Source organism: Stegastes partitus, unplaced genomic scaffold (assembly GCF_000690725.1).
Source record: "Stegastes partitus isolate 25-593 unplaced genomic scaffold, Stegastes_partitus-1.0.2 Scaffold248, whole genome shotgun sequence".
NCBI lineage: Eukaryota > Metazoa > Chordata > Actinopteri > Pomacentridae > Stegastes > Stegastes partitus.
In genome coordinates, this window is record NW_007577979.1 from 207,343 (window position 1) to 226,147 (window position 18,805).

The 18,805-nt window shown below is 41.5% G+C and overlaps 1 protein-coding gene across 1 annotated transcript in view; it reads right to left on the bottom strand.

The window, feature by feature from the left end:
- Window positions 1-2,992: 2,992 nt before the first annotated feature.
- Window positions 2,993-18,805, bottom strand: part of LOC103357337 (desmoglein-2-like) — a 34,644-nt gene continuing 18,831 nt past the window's right edge. Inside the window, exons 9-15 of the mRNA XM_008281859.1 lie at window positions 18,511-18,802; window positions 18,261-18,403; window positions 14,965-15,186; window positions 13,499-13,741; window positions 6,332-6,462; window positions 5,472-5,783; window positions 2,993-5,280 (exon numbers count right to left, since the gene is read on the bottom strand). Of these exons, the coding sequence (XP_008280081.1) occupies window positions 3,964-5,280; window positions 5,472-5,783; window positions 6,332-6,462; window positions 13,499-13,741; window positions 14,965-15,186; window positions 18,261-18,403; window positions 18,511-18,802 (2,660 nt within the window). The 3' untranslated portion in view covers window positions 2,993-3,963. The remainder of the gene's footprint in view (window positions 5,281-5,471; window positions 5,784-6,331; window positions 6,463-13,498; window positions 13,742-14,964; window positions 15,187-18,260; window positions 18,404-18,510; window positions 18,803-18,805) is intronic.

Consider the following 18,805-nt stretch of genomic DNA (forward strand, 5'->3'; position numbering starts at 1 on the left):
GCTGCTCAGTGGCTCAGCTCAGCTCACAGCAGAACTTTATTATTTTGATTGGCAGCAATGCAAACCTGTACTAAGGACATACAGTTTGGTGTTTGAACTGAGTTTTGTTCTTTCTGTTCTGGTTCTGTTCTGTGAGTTTGTTTTCAGTGTTTTGTTCATTTGTGTTTATGTTCAACTAAGATTAAAAGTTTGATAAAAATATTAAACAACAGTAAAAATGCCTGCTTTTGCAACATAAAAATACACAAAATTAAGCCATGATAAGGCTTCTCATAAAAACATTAAATTCAAAAGGGGTTTATCAACACACAAAGCATTCATATTTGCCAAGTTAGCCTAAAATATGAGGCTACACATGATAATAAATTAAGAGCCGTTTCGGAGTCGAAAGAGCCGGCTCTTCTTTTGGAGCCGTGCCACAAGAGCCGGCTCTTTGAAAAGAGCTGAACTTCCCATCACTATTGCTTTGGGGAAATTCACAAGAAACCCTCTCTGTCAAAAATGGCCTCCTCTTACTGATACTGAACTTATTTTAGACATGAAACTGCACAACAGTAGTATTTCTTAAAGGTTTCACTTTACAAATATTGCAAACAGGATAAATATGAACACAAAATCAGTTTGAAGTCACGTTGCCTGAGGCATTTCACATTTGGTAACCTACGTCAGAAATGGCCATTTGTGAGAAAATACATGTAGAACTAAAACGCTGTTAAACTTTTTTTTTTTTTAACTAAGAGTTTACAGACAAGTTGCCTTGGGTCCTGGCATTCATGTAGGTGTTACTTTGACATGTACCTCCTAAATTGTTGCAGACCTTGTGTTGTTATGTGTTACAGTGTCCACATTATCCAAAAATGTCATCTGAATAATCTATAATGACAAGTGTACAGATCTTGTAATACACTTCTTCACAACTATAATGTTCTAAATGTCCAAGAGGACCTACCATACTGTATATTACATTTAGACAAGTATTTATAATGTCAGATTATGACATTTTTAAGTTAATATTGAGAAACAGAATTATATGGTATAATATGATGTGAATGCTCTGTGCTGACCTTTTGCATTCCTTCAGGTGAGATACATTACCATGTCCTCATGCAGACACAAATGAACATAAAACACTTGACCTGAAATGTCCCATGCAATGAATTTATTGAAGTGAGCATTAATACTTTCTATAAGTCATCCCTTCAACTGACAATATGACATTAGGTCAAAATGTATTCCAGCACATGCATCTACATCATAGCCAAAAAATGAGGAATGCGATGCAACCACGACTGTTGAAATGCATAACTGCCACAAGATTTAGTGTACAGAGAAAACATAACAGTGACCAGTGATAAACCTTTTTTTTTCTTTCTCATGTTTACTGGAGTTATTTCAGCTACAGTTATTAACATTCAAACAGTATAAAAATAGATCAAACTTGTTTAAATCAAGTTAGCCCACAGCAAAGCGAAGAGCAAGTGCAAGTAAGCAATAAATGGATATTCCAATTGCTTCGTGTGCTTAACTTGGCAGTTTAACAAACAGCACATTTTACAAACTTCCCATAAAGCAAGACAGCCAGTAAGTCAAGGTTAATTGCACAGCTCTCATTAAAGACGCTGTGTGTGACACTGAACCACTAGATGTGGCGAAACCATCAGCATCTCAAACCCAAACAAAGGGGTTAGAACTAACTGAACACACTACACCACACAACCTTCCCATTTCATTTAAAACTACAAAAGTTGTGTACACAAGAGTTAACAAAAAAAAATCCAGCCAACCAATTTGCCCACGCTAGCATTGTAATATACAATAAATGGCCGTAATGAGTTGTTGTCAACTCATTTGCTATCTGGTCCTGTCTGTGCTTTGCTGTCTATTTTGCGTTGTTCTTTGTGTGTCTTTGTGTGTTTAAACAAACAGGTCTGCTCTGCTGTTACAGCCCCTGGTGGCTGTGTGCTTTTCTTCTTGTATTGCCCCCTTTGCAGCCTCCGTGTGGAAAGATGGCTGGCTAAGGAGCACTTCTCTAGACCTGGAACTCTGGCCCTGCACTCCAGCCTTTGTTGTTCTCCACCACCGAGTTCTTCCCTCGAAGCCCAGCTCACAGTGAGTTCCTTTGTAGCTAAGTTAGGAGTCACATGTCCTGTGTTTTTTGTGTTTCCTGTTGCCATTAAAAAATGGTCACTCATTCTGAGGCATTCGTTTGTTGAGCTTGTTTGCTTAACCTGCACTCATTTCTTAATTACTTTATGTTAAGTACAGGGGTGTTGCTATTGTTTGTCTTATGTTTGGCTATAAGGTTTAGTTGTTTTCTTTTGTTGTTTTGTCTTAGCAAGTTTGAATATCTGTTAGTTTGGTTTTATTTAGCTTTTTGATTTAGCAACACACGCCAGCCCTGTTTTCTTTGTAGCATTACCACTTTTTGGTTCAATAATTATCTCTGGGACCTAAGAAAACCTTTTTGGTGAAACAGACACAGCTGAAGTGAGGTTGACAGATGTGGAACAGAAGCAAAGGAAAAGACAGCAAGAGAAACTCTCGCATTCAGCTAAAATTAGTCAAATGGTTGAATCAAATTAGCTAATTAATTATTTTACATAAATTGCATTAGGTCAATAAAATACATGCTTTTCTTTGGATTTTGGGGCACACTGAACGACTGGACAGCATTTTTACAATGTCATGTGGGAAGTGTTAGTTTCCACATTTCTGTATAATATAGGAATTGTGCTCACTGTCGTGCAAATGCAAGGAAATATATTTCTTTACAGTTGGATAGACTCTACCGCCATGGGAAAGAGTCTAATTTGATCAGTTTTTCATCATCCAGTTTTTATAGAACATGCATATAGTTTACTTTAACTTTTAGTTTTTTCTTTATATACCAATAATGAAAAACAAACAATAAAAAAACAGACTCATTTTTTTTGTTTTTCCATTTTAAACCAACAGTGAAAAAGCAAGAAAAGAGGATGATATTTTTGTTTTGTTTAAACCACCACCACCAACAACAAAAAGACAAAAAGGGAACCATTTTTAATGAAATGAAACATCTGCTTCACAGGTGGATTATTGGTACTGGGACAATTACCAACCCTTTTTATACTAGGTGCAAAACTTCTCTACCTTCTGTGCCCTGTCACATTTTTGCTAACATTTTCCTGTAATTAAAGCTCAATATGCTCTATTTAGTTACATGATGATATTAAGGTGGAGGGTTTGGAGGTTAGGGGTTATAAAATCTGCTTTCTGCTGACTGGTAGGATTTGTGGTGGTCTGGAGCCGTGATGGGTTGGGGCCTGCTTTTGGCTATTCAAATTGCAAAACACTGGTATCGCCACGCGGCAACTACTGTGACAATCACTCCTATTTACTCAGAGGCATTTGGTAAAATTACCCTGCTAACCTGATCGCAAAAATGTTGGCATGTTGAGCTTTGTCATCAGCATTTGGTCAGTGTGTTAACATACTACCATATCTTAATAGGCAGTAAATAGAAAGTACAGCTGAGGCTGACTAGAATATGTTTAAATTTGTATTGGACACATTAAAATCTTGACCTAATGCTGGTCCTAGAAAGGTCAGTTTATCAGTTACATTAATGGTCGGTACAATTTAAAAATGTTGTGCCAGTTCACAAATAATGCTTATTTAATGTAATATTTGTTGAATGCTTATAACTAATGCTTCATATGTTGAGAGAATATATAAATATATATATTCATATATCATGAGAGGCTGTTTAACTGAATGTTCGTGTCAAGTGGAAGCTGTAGTGTAAATATGCAGCAGCACATCCTCCACAAATAAACAAACATGCACATGGAGAGTGTCTGTCACAAAACCGAATAAAAAGATTGCCTTGCCAAAAGTTTGAACTGCATTAAATGGGTCTTTTTACACATTCGGATTCACTACATTTCTTCTGCATTACCACCTTGAGGTAGGTGGTGATTGTGCTCACGCTGGTGGTAGAAAAGGCATACTTGCTGCTCTGACAGACAATGGATGGCCTTCCCTTGCTGGAGGGAACTCTTTGTAAGCTGAAGACCTCTTCTGGGATAGACCTGCCTGCTCAACCACCTTCCCTCTGCTGCTTGTTGGTTCTCTGACCACCTTGACTCTCTGAGATCCTGAAAGCTCTGCACACTGTAGAGTACCTCCTTGAATAAGGCAGGTTTGGCTCCCCTTTCGCACTTTCATTGACCCTGCAGGGGCCTTGCCCTCAACAACCATCATGGGCTGGGCACCATAAAAGTTTCCATTGTGGATTAGATTGGCACAGCTCCCATGGACACCAGGTAGGTTTCCAGAGTAGATCAGGTTGGCACAGCTCCTATGAACATCAGAGACGTTCCTGGTATCAATCAAGTTGGCACAGCAACTGGAGACATCAGAGAAGGTTCCAGTGTGAGCCAGGTTGGCACAGCTCCTGTGGACATCGGGGAAGTTTCCAGTGTGGATCAGGTTGGCACAACTCCCGTGGACATTAGAAAAGTTTCCAGTGTGGATCAGGCTGGCACAACTCCCGTGGACATTAGAAACGTTTCCAGTGTGGATCAGGTTGGCACAGCTCCTATGGACACCAGAGAAGTTTCCAGTGTGGATTAGGTTGGCACAGCTCCCATGGATCTCATTATTGTCCACCAGTACCATACCTGGAAGGTTGGTAGCTGGTACTTCAGTCACCAGCATGGTGTTCTGAACTTGTGGCTGGACAACATAGTGCATCGGCTGCAACACAGGGGTGGTGGTATAGTAGACAGGCTGCTGCTGCTGCTGCTGCAATAGAAGCATCTGATTTACCATTCCTGTTTTCCCTTCCAGGCCTGTTTTGTCTGTGGCCATCCTCTCCTTCAGTGTTTTGACTGTGGTCATCCCTTCTCTCACTGTGGCCATGCTTTCCATCACCAACTGAGAGCCCTCAGCTGTCTTCCTGACCACAGCTTGCTCTGTTTTGGGGATAGTTGGTTGCAGTTTCGGTGAAGGGGGCAGCTGTTGGGCCATCACCAAATTTGATACTGAAGCCTGGGTACTGGGGATAGAGGAGCTGGGTGGAGGAGAGCACACTTGTTTGACCTCAGTTGAGATCTTTGTGCCTCCACACACCTCAGCAAGAGTCTTAAATTTCGGTCCAAGGTCATCGAGGAACTGCAGGTCATTTTCAGATTCTAAAAGGCTGCAGCAGCCCACTGAGTCTGCAGAGGAGCCCTTGCCCTCATAGTCATACATCAAAAGATCATCCTTGAATCTAAGGTTGTCATTTCCACTGGTGGCCTTTTATTGAAACAAACAAACAAACAAACAAACAAACAAACAAACAAACAAACAAACAAACACAACACCATGGTTATCTATTTTGGTGAGTCAATTTTGTACATATAAATTGTGTGTTTGTCTTGAAAACAGGTGTTTAGAATTAATGCCACTCTCATATTTTGCTTTGACTGGCAAGTGAGCTGTCTTACCTGATTGTAGTACTGTTCCAGTAAGTGGTCCGGCAGAGCTATGAGGTCATAAATTTCTCCACCTCCTCCTGATTCTCTGCTCTCAAAATCAGAGAAGAATCCACTGCCATCCTGCTGATTCATCCCCCACATTCCTTCTCTGTGGGTGCTTAAAAAACCCTCTTGAAAGGTGCCCCCATTCATGCCATTCACAGAGGTGATGGACTGATGGAAATCCAAGCCTGCCACAGGTGCCATTGCTGTTTTCTTTGCAGCACCCATGGTTACCATATTTCCGTCCACTTGTGTTGGCATGTTCAGTAGTGGTACCTCCTACAATTGGCCACAGATCCAAAAGTTACAAGAGAGTCAACATTTTTCTAATGTGGTAAAAAATCCCTTAATGTAGCTTTTAAACAGACATCATCTTAACAGCATGTGGATGCTATGCATGCAGGGCTCCATATTGTGACCAGAATTGTCACATGTACAACCTTTTATTGAGAATCTGTGAGTTAAAACTTCACCTGGTCACATTTGTGCGAATTCATGATGATTGTTAGGGTGATTTGGAGCCCCTCCGTGCATGCTGCTTGGGCAGCTTCTGTGCTAGCCATTGTGTTTTAGAATCATATATTTTCTTCTTAACGTTCAGTAAGTCTGTCCCTGTGCCTGCTACTTCATTCTTTTCCAATAAATGTTTGGTCACACACCTATCTGCATCTACCTTAGCCTGCACGACCAAATCCTGTGTTGTTATGACCAACCGAGAAAGTGGGTAGCTCCAGTGCTACCAGTGAAATAGTCAGTTTGGAGTCCTGGTATGCCAGTATTGCTGCTCTCAATAGTAAAGGTCAGGTGTTTAAATATATTTTTCTCACCGTGTTCTCTCCCAGGCGCTCAGTGTGGTAGTTAATGAGGTGTGTCTTGGTGTCAAAAGGCATCTCAGCAAACAGATCTGGAAAACCGGAAATGCCCCCACACTGGCAGAGGAGCATCAACAGAGGGATGACTGTAAAAAAAAAAAAAAAAACAGGGCATGGGTTGATCCTCTAGAATTCCCAGATTAGGAGGTGCAGTTTCAGTTTAGCTTGCATTATACAATGTAGGTACAGTGCTGGAAAAAAGGATTTCCCCCCCTTCTTGAATTCTTTTTTTTTTTTTTTTTTTTTACATTTCCCCCACTTAAATGTTTAAGATCATACAAAACCAACACCAAACTAATTTAAATTCTAGACAAAGATAACTAAAGTAAACATAAAATACAGTTTTTAAATGATGATTTAATGCTTTAAGGGAAAAAAAAAAAAGCTATCCAAACCCACCTGGCCCAGTGTGAAAAAGTAACTGCCTCCCTTGTTGAATCACAAATTTACTGTGGCTAATCACATTTTCTGGAAAGCTAGGCAGAGTTCAATTTCACTGACCACACCCAAACTCTCAAAAAAAGCGAAGAACAGACCAACAAAAATGCCATCTGCATCTCCACTGTTCCCGCACAAATGCGGTACAGCTGTGTGAAATTAAAATCTTAAAAAGAACGAAGAAAAATCAAAGTAAATAGCTAAAAACACACAAAGTAAAAAGGAGCTGCTGCAACTGGCTCCCACTCACGGCGCCATAGCAATAAATAAATAAATAAATAAAAGACTCAACAATGAGGAAGAGACTGGGCAAAAATGGCATCCATGGCATGACCAACAGTCAAACATGGTGCTGGTAGTGTGATAGTCTGGGGCTGCTTTGCTGCTTCAGGACCTGGACGACTTGCTGTGATTGATGGAACCATGAATTCTGCTACCAAAAAATCTTCTACCAAAAAATCCTGAAGGAGAATGTTTGTCCATCAGTTCATGACCTCAAGCTGAAGCGCACTTGGGTTCTGCAGCAGGACAACAATCAAAAACACATCAGCAATCAACTTCTGAATGGCTTAGTAAAACAAAATGAAGGTTTTTGAGTGGCCTAGTCAAAGTCCAGACTTGAATCTGATTGAAATTCTGTGGCATGACCTTAAAAAGGTTGTTCATGCTCGAAAACCCTCCAGTGTTGCTGAATTAAAACAATTCTACAAAGAAGAGTGGGCCAGTGGGGCGCCTGAGTGCATGTGATGGAGTAGACGTGTTTTGGAGATGCTTCGCAACGTGGCCTCAACAAAACTTCAATAATACAGCAAACATCAGCTTACAGGCCAACAAAGCGTGACTGCTCCCTTTATCAGCAAGTGAATGAACCGCAATGCCAAAGTCTCAAGTTTCCAACAAGGTACAAGCCGCCGACAACCAAGTCACCAGAGCCTTTGTAAATGCTAAGGTTAACGTCAAGGCTGATGACGGACCCGTCAACCCTCCCACCAGCTCGGAGAAGCCGCCGAACTATGCCAAGCTATGTTGAGTTATCAATGAGCGTTTTGATGCATTTCAAGCCAGCCTCCAGACACTCACAACGATGCAAGCCGAACTCCAGGCCTGTGCGGCTAATCAAGAGCCGGTGACCAAGGACCACGAAGCATGTCTGCAGGAGCTAGAAGGTAAGTGCTCAATCTAACTACCCAAAACAAACTACTCCATGCCAAAGTGCTAGACCTAGAAGCTTACTCCCAGAGACACAACATCAACATCGTGGGGATACCAGAGGACGAGGAGAATAGTAAACCCATGGAATTTGTTTCCAGTCTTATATCTAAGCTGCTGGGGGAACAAAACTTCCCACACCCGATCAAAGTAGACAGGGCACACTGCTCATCTCCAGCTGAACCCGGCAGCCGGTAACAAGCCATGCACCATAGCACATATCCATCACTTCCAAGCGAAAGAGTCAATTCTGCGCCACGGCAGACTGGGTGACATGGAGTACAAGGGCAACAAAGTTTTGATTTTCCCTGACTACACCAGCGAGGTGATGATGCAACGCCGAGCCTTTTGAGACATGATGCAACTGTTAGGCGAAGGAGGAATCAAACACACCTTGCGGTATCCGGCCAGGCTGCACATTTATCAGCGTGACGGCAGCATCAACAGAAGGGGAGTCGATCCACACACCTATATCAGCTGTTCAACTTAAAGTTGTACTTGTTTACATGCTAGGGCGAGAGGGGGAGGATGCTTGTGTTATTTTGTTCAAAATTTCCTGTGCCACACTAATGCCAAGTTAAAGAAGACATTTTGCTCCAAGTGCATTATTGCAAGTGCGGCCATAGCCTACCTCCCCCCAGCCCTCATGAACTATTCTAGCGGTAACACTTGGTTTTATATCTCAGCCTCCCATGGTGAGGGCAGCTTGGGTTGGTAGTGTTAGATACCTGCCCAGCAGCTCCGATTTGGATGGAAAGGGGGGAATTTGTGTCAGGTTCTGGGAGACTCAAGGGGGTGGGAGGGAGGTATAGTTCTACCTATGGCTCAGGTATGTTGTTTTTATTTACAGTCTTGCTTGCTTTGTTTTGACATGCAGAGGTCTCGTGGCACAGTGCAATTAGGGAGCAGGGATATCACGATTGTTTCCTGGAACGTTGAAGGACTTGGCCACGTTGTTAGAGGAGATAAGGTTTTAAGACATTTTAAATCTCTCTCTGCTGATGTAATTTTCTTACAAGAAACTCACATCAAACCAACCGAGCAATGCAGACTGAGGTGCAACTGGATATTGCAGGTTTATCAGTCGTCATTCACTTCCCATGCACGAGGAGTAGCTATTCTCTTTGAGAAAAAAATCCTGTTCCAACTCTCCTCCGTGACTGCAGACCGTCACAGCAGATATGTAATGGTCTCAGGTACCATAAATTCATTCCCGCGAACACTCCTCAATATCTACGGCCCAAACATAGATGACCCCAATTTTTTCAGTAAAGTTTTTGATGCTATCAAGAACTCACTCAGGCAGACACAAATGCTCGACACAGAAAAGGTTCAGGCAAAAGGGCAGGTTTATTACCGGTCAGGGTTCGGTACACAGAAGGTCAATCAAATCAGGCAGAGGTATCCAAAAAGCGAGAGGCAAAAAGGCGAGGTCAAAAAACAGAAGCGAGGTCGTAACAAAACAGACTATGACTATGGCTATGGAAACACTGGTACGAAGACTGAGACAGTGTGACGAACTGGCGACGAGACAGTGAGACACACAAGGTAATATACACGAGGTAATGAGGGGAGATGGGAAACAGGTGAGGGAAAGCCATCAGGGAGCAGGTGTGACAAGACAAGTGCAGGAAGTGAATTTAGAACAGAGATAACCGGTTTAGTGATTTCAAAATAAAACAGGAAAGACAAGACATAAAATGTGCACACAAAACAGAAACTTGACAGACATGACAGATATACTCCCGGATGGAGAAAATTCAAGTATAATAATTGGCGGTGATTTGAACTGCTGCCTAGACCCTTAAATCGAGAAACTAGCTTCCAGTCCACCTCCAAATATAACATCTGTACAGGTCCTGAACAATATTATCAAATCCAAAAATTTAGTTGACATTTGGAAGATTCAGCACCCAACCCAAAAAGACTACTCTTTCTACTCCCATGCTCACAAATCCTACAGCAGGAGAGACTACATTTTGGTCGACTCTCCTCTAATCTCAAACGTCACCAGTTCAAAATACCATAACATCTAGATTTCGGACCACAGTCCCCTGACAATGTCCCTAAATCTCTCCCTCTCCAAGCAAGCTTACTCCTGACATTTCAATCCATCACTGCTCTCTGACAACAAATTCACTGATTATATTAGTAGTCGATTAAAGGATTTCATAGAAATCAATGATAATGGCGAGGTGCCAGACACCACCCTCTGGGAGACCTTAAAAGTAGTTACCCGTGGATAAGTAATTTCATATGAGTCCGCTGCCAAAAAAGAGAGAGAGAAACGCTTGCGAAAGATCGAGGATTCACTCTCCAACCTCGAAATGGTGCACCAAACGTCAAACTCTGCTGAGGACTACAATAAGATTGCAAAGCTTAAGTGTGAGTATAACTGGATTTTGGGTGGCCAAATAAATAACCTACTCCTAAAGCTGAGGCAAAAGCACTTTGAGACAGCCGATAAACCTGAAAGACTCCTTGCGCGTCAACTCAGAGGCGCCCAGGCCTCAAGGTCAATTCACTGATTAAATCTAAATTGGGCTCGCTGCTGACTGACCCCAAAGACATTAACAGTGGCTTTAAAGAATATTACAGTGAGCTCTACGCCTCTAAATCCTGCCCTTCTCACTTAGATATAAGCAACTTTTTTGACTCTCTCATATTGCCTAAACTTGATGATGTGGCCAGGAGAGACCTAGATTCTGATTTCACTGTGGATGAGATAACATTTGCCATAAAATCATTTCCATCAGGTAACCCGCAGGGCCAGATGGCCTTGGCTGTGAATTTTACAAATGGTTTCATGACATCCTTGCCCCATTTCTTATGAGGATGGCAATCAGCTCCAAGAACAATGATGCCCTACCGAAAATGTTATATGAAGCTAACATATCACTGATTTTAAAGAAGGGCAGAGATGGCACAGACCCAGCTAGCTACAGGCCCATCGCACTCCAGAATCTTGATAGAAAGGTAATCACTAAATTGCTGGCTAACCAGCTAAAGAGACATTTGTCATCTATCATTTCGACCAAACAGGGTTCATCCCAGGCAGGTTCTCTTTTTCTAATGTAAAGCTCCTCCAAAATACTATTTATGCTGACCACAGTAATACCAGGTGAGCAGCTATTCTATCCATCGACATGCAGAAGGCCTTTGATCAGGTTGAGTGGCCCTATATGTTTGAGTCACTATGTAGGTTTGGATTTGGCGATTCATTCATATCCTGGGTAAGACTAATATATGCGACCCCAGTGTGCTCTGTTTTAACAAACAGCAACAAATCAACTTCATTCCCTCTTCACTGCTCCGTCCAGCAAGGCTGCCTCCTCTCACTGGCCCTCTTGCTCACAGCAAAAGAAGTCACCCGAACATTGTTGGCTTAAAAGTAGGCGGGGTGGAAACTTTTATTAGCTTGTATGCAGACGATGTCATACTATACTGGCAAAACTCTGAGGACTCAATCCCCTGCTTCCTGGACACAATCACCCTTTTTGGCAGACTATCAGGTTACACCATAAACTGGATAAAAAGTGAATTCATGCCTCTCTTCAATAACTACACACAAGACTTGAGAAAATACCCCATTCAAGATCGTTAAAGATCCCCTCAATTACCTCGGCCTGACCATACTCAAAAACCCCGAAATTAATTTTCAAACTGAATTTTGGTGAATTTGTGTCAAATTTATAATAGTGCATCATAAAATGAAAAGCCTTACCACTCTCTATGATCAGCCGTATAAATTCAGTCAAGATGGTCTCCCTCCCCAGATTCTTATATCTTTGTCAATGTACCCATCTTTCTAACATCAGCATTCTTTAAGGAATTTGTCTCAACAATTTTATCCTATGTTTGGAACTATAAAAATCATAGAATTTCCAAAATTCACCTACATAAGCCCAAATCAGTGGGAGGACTGGGTCTGCCATCATTTAGACACTATTATTGGGATGCCAATTCCAGGGTCCTGGTGTTTTGGCGGCAGGGCTTGCCGGGCAATCCTGTAAATTTCAATTTCCAAAACTAACACCTGCATCAGATTAAATCTGCTCATTAGTCTGCAGTTAAAAACGAGTGCTCACACCTTGGAGAGCTGTTGCACCAAGTGGATTGACATGAATCATGGCTCCAATAAGAGAGATGTCAGTTGAAACAAAGGAGAGGATTATCAACCTTCTTAAAGAAGGTAAATCATCACGGATTGTTATCAAAGATGTTGGTTGTTCACAGTCAGCTGTCTCTAAAATCTGGACAAAGTACAAACAACATGGGAAGGTTATAGAAGGCAAGCATACTGGTAGACCAAGGAAGACATCAAGCGTCAAGACAGAAAACTTAAAGCAATGTGTCTTGAAAACAGAAAATGCACAGCAAAACAAATGAGGAACAAATGGGCAGAAACTGGAGTCAACGTCTGTGACCGACTGTAAGAAATCGCCTAAAGGAAATGGGATTTACATCCAGAAAAGCTAAACGAAAGCCATCATTAACACCTAAACAGAAAAAAACAAGGTTACAGTGGGCTAAGGAAAAGCAATTGTGGACTGTGAATGACTGGATGAAAGTCGTGATGAATCGTCAATCTGCATTGGGCAAGGTGATGATGCTGGAACTTTTGTTTGGTGCCGTTCCAATGAGATTTGTGAAGATGACTGCCTGAAGAAAACATGCAAATTTCCATATGTGGCTGCATGTCAGGTAAAGGCACTGGGGAGATGGCAGTCATTACATCTTCAATAAATGCACAAGTTTACACTGACATTTTGGACACTTTTCTTATTCCATCAATTGAAAGGATGTTTTGGGGGGTTTGAGGTTTGTAAATGGACGTGTCCTGTGGTCTGATGTAGCTAAAATGTAACTGTTTGGCCATAATGGCCATCGTTACATTTGGAAGAAAAACTGGGAAACTTGTAAGCCTGAGAACACCATCCCAACTGTGAAGTATGGGGGTGGCAGCATCATGTTGTGGGGGTGTTTTGCTGCAGGAGGGACTGGTGCACTTCACAAAATAGATGACATAATGGGGAAAGAACCTGTAGAAATATTGAAGCAACATCTCAAGACATCAGCCAGGAAGATAAAGCTTGGATGCAAATGGGTCTTCAGATGGACAATGACCCTAAGCATACCACCAGATTAGTTACAAAGAGGCATCAGGACAACATAGTCAATGTTTTGGAGTGGCCATCATCCTGATCTCAATCCTGTAGAAACTTTGTAGACAGAGCTGAAAAGGCGTGTGTGAGCAAAGTGGCCAACAAACCTGACTCAGTTCCACCAGTTCTGTCAGGAGGAATGGGCCAAAATTCTATCAAACTATTGTGAGAAGCTTGTGAAAGGTTATGTGTCTTTTTTATACAGTGTATGTAAACTTCTGATTTCAACTGTATGTAGAGTGCCTTGAGATGACATATGGCATGAATTGGCACTATATAAATAAAACTGAATTAACTGAATCACACTTACTTAGTAACAGCAGCAGACCCAGAAGCAGCAGTCCAATGGCTGCAGGTCCTAACTCCACCCCCTTGCTGGAATGGCCACTGACAGTTTGTTGTTCACACACCACTCCATCTGCACAGGTACAAACTTCTATCTGTACTTTCTGTGGATCAGGACAGGCCTGTCCCTGCCGGTCCCTCACCACAAATTCCACCTCATAGAAACCAGGCCACAAGGACTCCTGAGCCTTCAAGATAGCTGCAGTGTCTGGCAGAAACAGAAGACAAGAAAATGAAAATGCAGAAAATCAACACACATTGCTCTAAAATCCACAGTGTTCTGGAACAAAGACTCGAGGCACACATTGTACCATAAAGACAAAAGGTTCTGAAGTTGCTGGTCTGGCCTAAGATGCATTCAGTATATTCACTTTCTATTTAAGTCAGGACTTTTTTTGCATGTCATTTCATGTTCCCCCCTTCACCCTAAGTCATCTGGGATAGACTCCAGCCCCCCACGACCCTAGTGAGGATTAAGTGGTGTAGCGATAGTGGACAATGGACCTCATGTTCCTGAGCATTCCCTATTGACTAAAACTTTTTTCCACCATAAACACCATCTTAAGCTCTTTTTACAGACTGGAGCTCCCAGTGTTACCAAACCAGGTGAGTTAAAATACATGTTAAAAACTTCTATCCACAGTGGACAGTAAAACCATGCTGTTCTTCATGTTGTCTGTTGTGCTTCAGTGTATTTATATACATCCGTATCAGCTGCCATGCAGTCAACTGTTTTGCTCTGCACTGTCAATCACTGCAGCAGATAGTCTTCTTCCTAAACAGGGTAGGGACGATAGCAGCTCAGCTGCATTTAAAGCTAAAAACTGTCCTGGTAGAACACGGCTAAAATAAAGGGTTAAACAATTATGGTGAAATTAACCATCTTTGCGGTATTTTGAGATAAAAACTGAAAGAAGCATTCTGGGGACATGTGAGACTTGTTGATTTAAATTTAAAAATGAAAATGTAATCCCACAATACTATACAACAGTAAAATGTATATACTCTACTTATGTGTTTCTTGGGTAACAATGAAAATAAAAATGCAATAACCCCATTTGCATTTTCATTTTCGCATACTTGTATGGGCATGCTTTGGCCATATTGCAATAAAAATGACAAAGGCATCTGACAAAGTAATTTCAAAATTAACTTTAGGCACAATATCACGTCCTTCTTAACCTGCGCTCTTAGAACAAACATCACTATGCGAGCAACTGTCAGATTTACACAGTAGAAGAAGAAGCAGAAGCAAAAGAAGAAGGAGAAGGCATGGTGGGTATATGGTTGTTCACAAAGTTACCACATAGGATACCTTTCTAGTATTGGTACAGTGTTTAACACTATTCATTGCCATAAGCTGCATAATTTTTATTGCACATGTCCCCCAGTACAATGTTGTTCCAGGAGTGACAGTAGTATTCTCCTCACCATTGAGATAATCCACTTGCCATTTTCCCTTTGTGCCTTCTGGGACAATGACAAAGTCAAAAGGAGGTCCATTAGGGTACACATCTTCATCATTAGCGTTGACAATAACAGTATCCGCTGTGGTACATATTGTCTGGGTGTTACTCGTTAGGATAGGACAGTGGTCATTAAAATCTTCCACTTGGATGGCTATCGTGCCGGTGGCTGTTTTAGCTGGCATATCTGTGATGGAAAAACAGAAATAAGAACATATCATTCAGAATTTTCTTTTGCTTATCTTTTTTAGTTTTCAGAGACAGTACAGGAACAGACATTTCTCTTTCCCACATGTGTGGATTGACAGTGAAGCATTTTTTCCCCTCTCTCTATTTACATGAAGTTGACTGGAGGACTGTACTCTGTACTGTGTCATTTTTACTCTTTGACCACAAACAAACAGTAACTTATTGTGTTGGCGTCGATTTTACATTACGTTATTTAGTTTTGTTCCCCCCTCCCCAACTGTTTCACTTTACATTAATGAAGGTAAGTCACACAACCTTAGCTTCCATGCCATCCAATATCTATACACTGCTTCAACCTCTATGGGGTTGCAGGGGGGCTGGAGCCTATCCCAGCTGATTCAGGGTAAAGGCAGGGTACAGTGTTTAACAAAGTTATTAAACCACTTGTCTAATTTGTTAAGCACTGTATATATACGATGTATATATACTGTATGGCACTTATCTAGATTGTTTTCTCCTGACTAGATCCTTGCTTGTGTTGTATCTGCTCTCAGATGTACGTCGCTTTGGATAAAAGCATCTGCTAAATGAAATTGTAGAATATACAGTCATGGGAATATTATTAGACCACCCTTGTTTTCTTCAATATCTTGTTCATTTTAATGCCTGGTACCACTAAAGGTACATTATCTTTACAATGTGGACTGAGCTCAGTTTAACCAAGTGACTGGTTCAAACCTCCAGTCTCTCTGGCCTGTGTCTCTGGAATACTCTGACCGGATTTGAACCACAGACTGTATAAAAGATGGACGTAGCTACCATGACGTCACCCGTTGTTTTCTGCACTGAGAAAATGAAGCCAGGGTTTTGCTACTTCCTGGTTGACATCTTGGATTTTTGGAGCCAGTGACACAAAAATCGTTGGAGGGGGGCGGAGCCATAGGAGCAGCGATTGGTCAGACGGATTGAGAGGCAGGCCCTCTCTGCCCGCCCACATTTACCGCCTTCTGCTCGCTTCATCTGTATGGTCGCTGCCGACTGTCAATCAAGCCAGCCACGCCCCTTGCCCCGCAAAATTTTGACGATTTTTAAAAAATTCAGTATTGATTTATTTTCAGATTGGCCACCTGATCTCTGGACTTGACCATGAAAACTAATAAAAACAAAATCCTGAGCTGGAAGAATGCGGTATTTCGTGATCTGTGATCACTTCTTTTCCAATTCATTTCAATGGGAGCCAGAGCTTTTTGGAGCCAGGACTAGCGAACGTAGTGATATTGCAGGTTTTTGACACTTCCGGGTTGGCTTCATTTTTCAGGGCCGGTTGCTACGTCCATCTTTTATACAGTCTATGGTTTGAACCTTGCAGGACGTGGAGGTCACAATCTTGATATCAACATCAAAAGGACTTTACTCCCACCAACAATGACACAAGGAACACTGAACTCACATTAGGACAAAGACAGACAATTCTTCTACGACTTGGACTAAACCATTCTTTATGATTACTCATTTAAGGAACTGCTGAAAATAGTGCTATCAATAACCTCATTATGATCAATCACACCATGCGCTCTCCTTAAATCTTTTATTTTATTTGTTTAGGTGTCAAACTATAAGTTTAACAACATCTAATGTCATATCTGTGTTTAGTCTTGTTTTGATCCTCTGTCTACCAGAAGTACAAATATAGAAATTATGTGTCACAGTATTGGACTATTTTGAAATTCGATTAACCACAAAAATATCTGAACGTGTAACTCTATGAGGGACATGTGGACATAAGCCCTCCCCAATGGAGGCTGTGCCAGGCCCCTTCCCGAGTTAATGACATGCAAAACTCCCCCTTAAAAGACCATACCTGAAAGCACCACTTTGAGTCCTCCTTCCACAGAGTCGTCGTAGAGTCCTCCTTTCTAAGAGTCCTCCTTGAGTATTTCCTGAGACCTTCTTCTCAGGAGTTCTCCTTTCTAAGAATATTTCCTGAGTTCTACTCAAGTTCCTCAAGATGGAATTGGGGGCTCCACTCTGTCCACTGCTGTTTGGACCCGCATTAACAGGCCGACCCGAAGACTACCCATCAGCAGAAGCACCGCTGCAGCATCATGACGAGCACGCAAGTAACTCTTTGTCACTAAAACTTGGTGCAACTCTCTAAATACTATTTTATCACCAAACATAAATTCCTATAAGTTTCCAACTAGCAAACCATCAAATTAACGGCTGCTTTCAGGTGTGGTCTATTCCTCCTTTCTTCTCACAACCTCATGTCACACAATAATATTTATCCCAATATTACATTGTAATATTGGGTTCTCTTTCTTTCTCCTTCACTCACATTTGTTTGTTTTGTGTTGTTGTTTGTCTTAATGTGTGTTATTGTTGTGCCATAATTAGTCACTATTGTTAGCTAATAAACGTGGTTAGTTTATTAAATGTACATAAATGTAAGTATAGTGTCTCCACTGTTTTCTTGTTCACATTTTGGTCCCTAACTTGTATAGATTCCAGCTACCGAACTTTTATAAATAATCTTCAGTTTAAATAATTTCCCTAATCATTCACAAAGCTCTCCTTGGCTGCACAGCAAGAGGTGTGTCATGTGCTGCTTTATTATATTGATCTGATCTAAATATTTTGCTTATCGAATATCGGTTAGATTGTATAATACCTCTACATAAATATTCAAAACCCATTTGAGCAAACATTTTTCCCACAGTCCAGATGATAAAACCTATTGCAAAGTTCAATAAATGTTTCACATATGCTCCCAAGGTGACAATATTGTGTGATTTTAATGACAACACAGCTTTTACTTAAGAGTCTGCCTCAGTAAAGTTTTCATTTGTAGTTCTACTCTTGGCAAGGCTGTACTTTTGGCAATAAATTGTCTCTGTTTTAGATTCATCACTGGTTTGGTCTTTAATATTTAGGCATAAAGTGTGTAAACAGTGCCTGTTGAATCTAGTAGCAGCACTTACACTACCTTTCCACAGCAACATTTTGCTGAGAGTGCTGCTCTGATATGTAAAACATTTGAAGCAAGTGCAAGTACACAGTGGAAGAGTTTACCGTCTGTTATGCAGAGTACTTTCGCGATATATGTCCCATTGACCAGGACTGGAGATTCTCTGTCAGGAATCTTGTTCAGTCTGATCTCAGCTGTCTTTGGGTCGATGGTGAACCAGTTGTCAGGGTCTGAGCCCTTGGCATACCTACAACAGAAATAGGATGTGTCAGTTATTATTATTGTGCACAGAAAGTAAAACTGATTTTATAGTTTATCAGTATAGTCTTTATGTGTGTTTGTGTATGCGCTGACCTGACATTCTCAGCTGGTTTTCCAGTGTCTCCATCGATTGCAGGGTAGCTGGCAATAACATCATCAAAGTCGAAGGAGTCTCCTTCTGAGATGGGAATAGCTTTGACTTTGGGATCAAAACGTGGCCCCTCAGGCTGGTTCTTCACATTGATTTTGATGGGATAGGTTTTAACTTTTTTCCCCTTTGGTAATCCACCAGACCCAGCTCCGGCACCAGCTGATCCACTTGGTTTCCCTCCACTTCCTGTCCCTGTCCCTGTCCCTGCCCCTGTTCCTGCCCCTGCCCCTGCCCCTG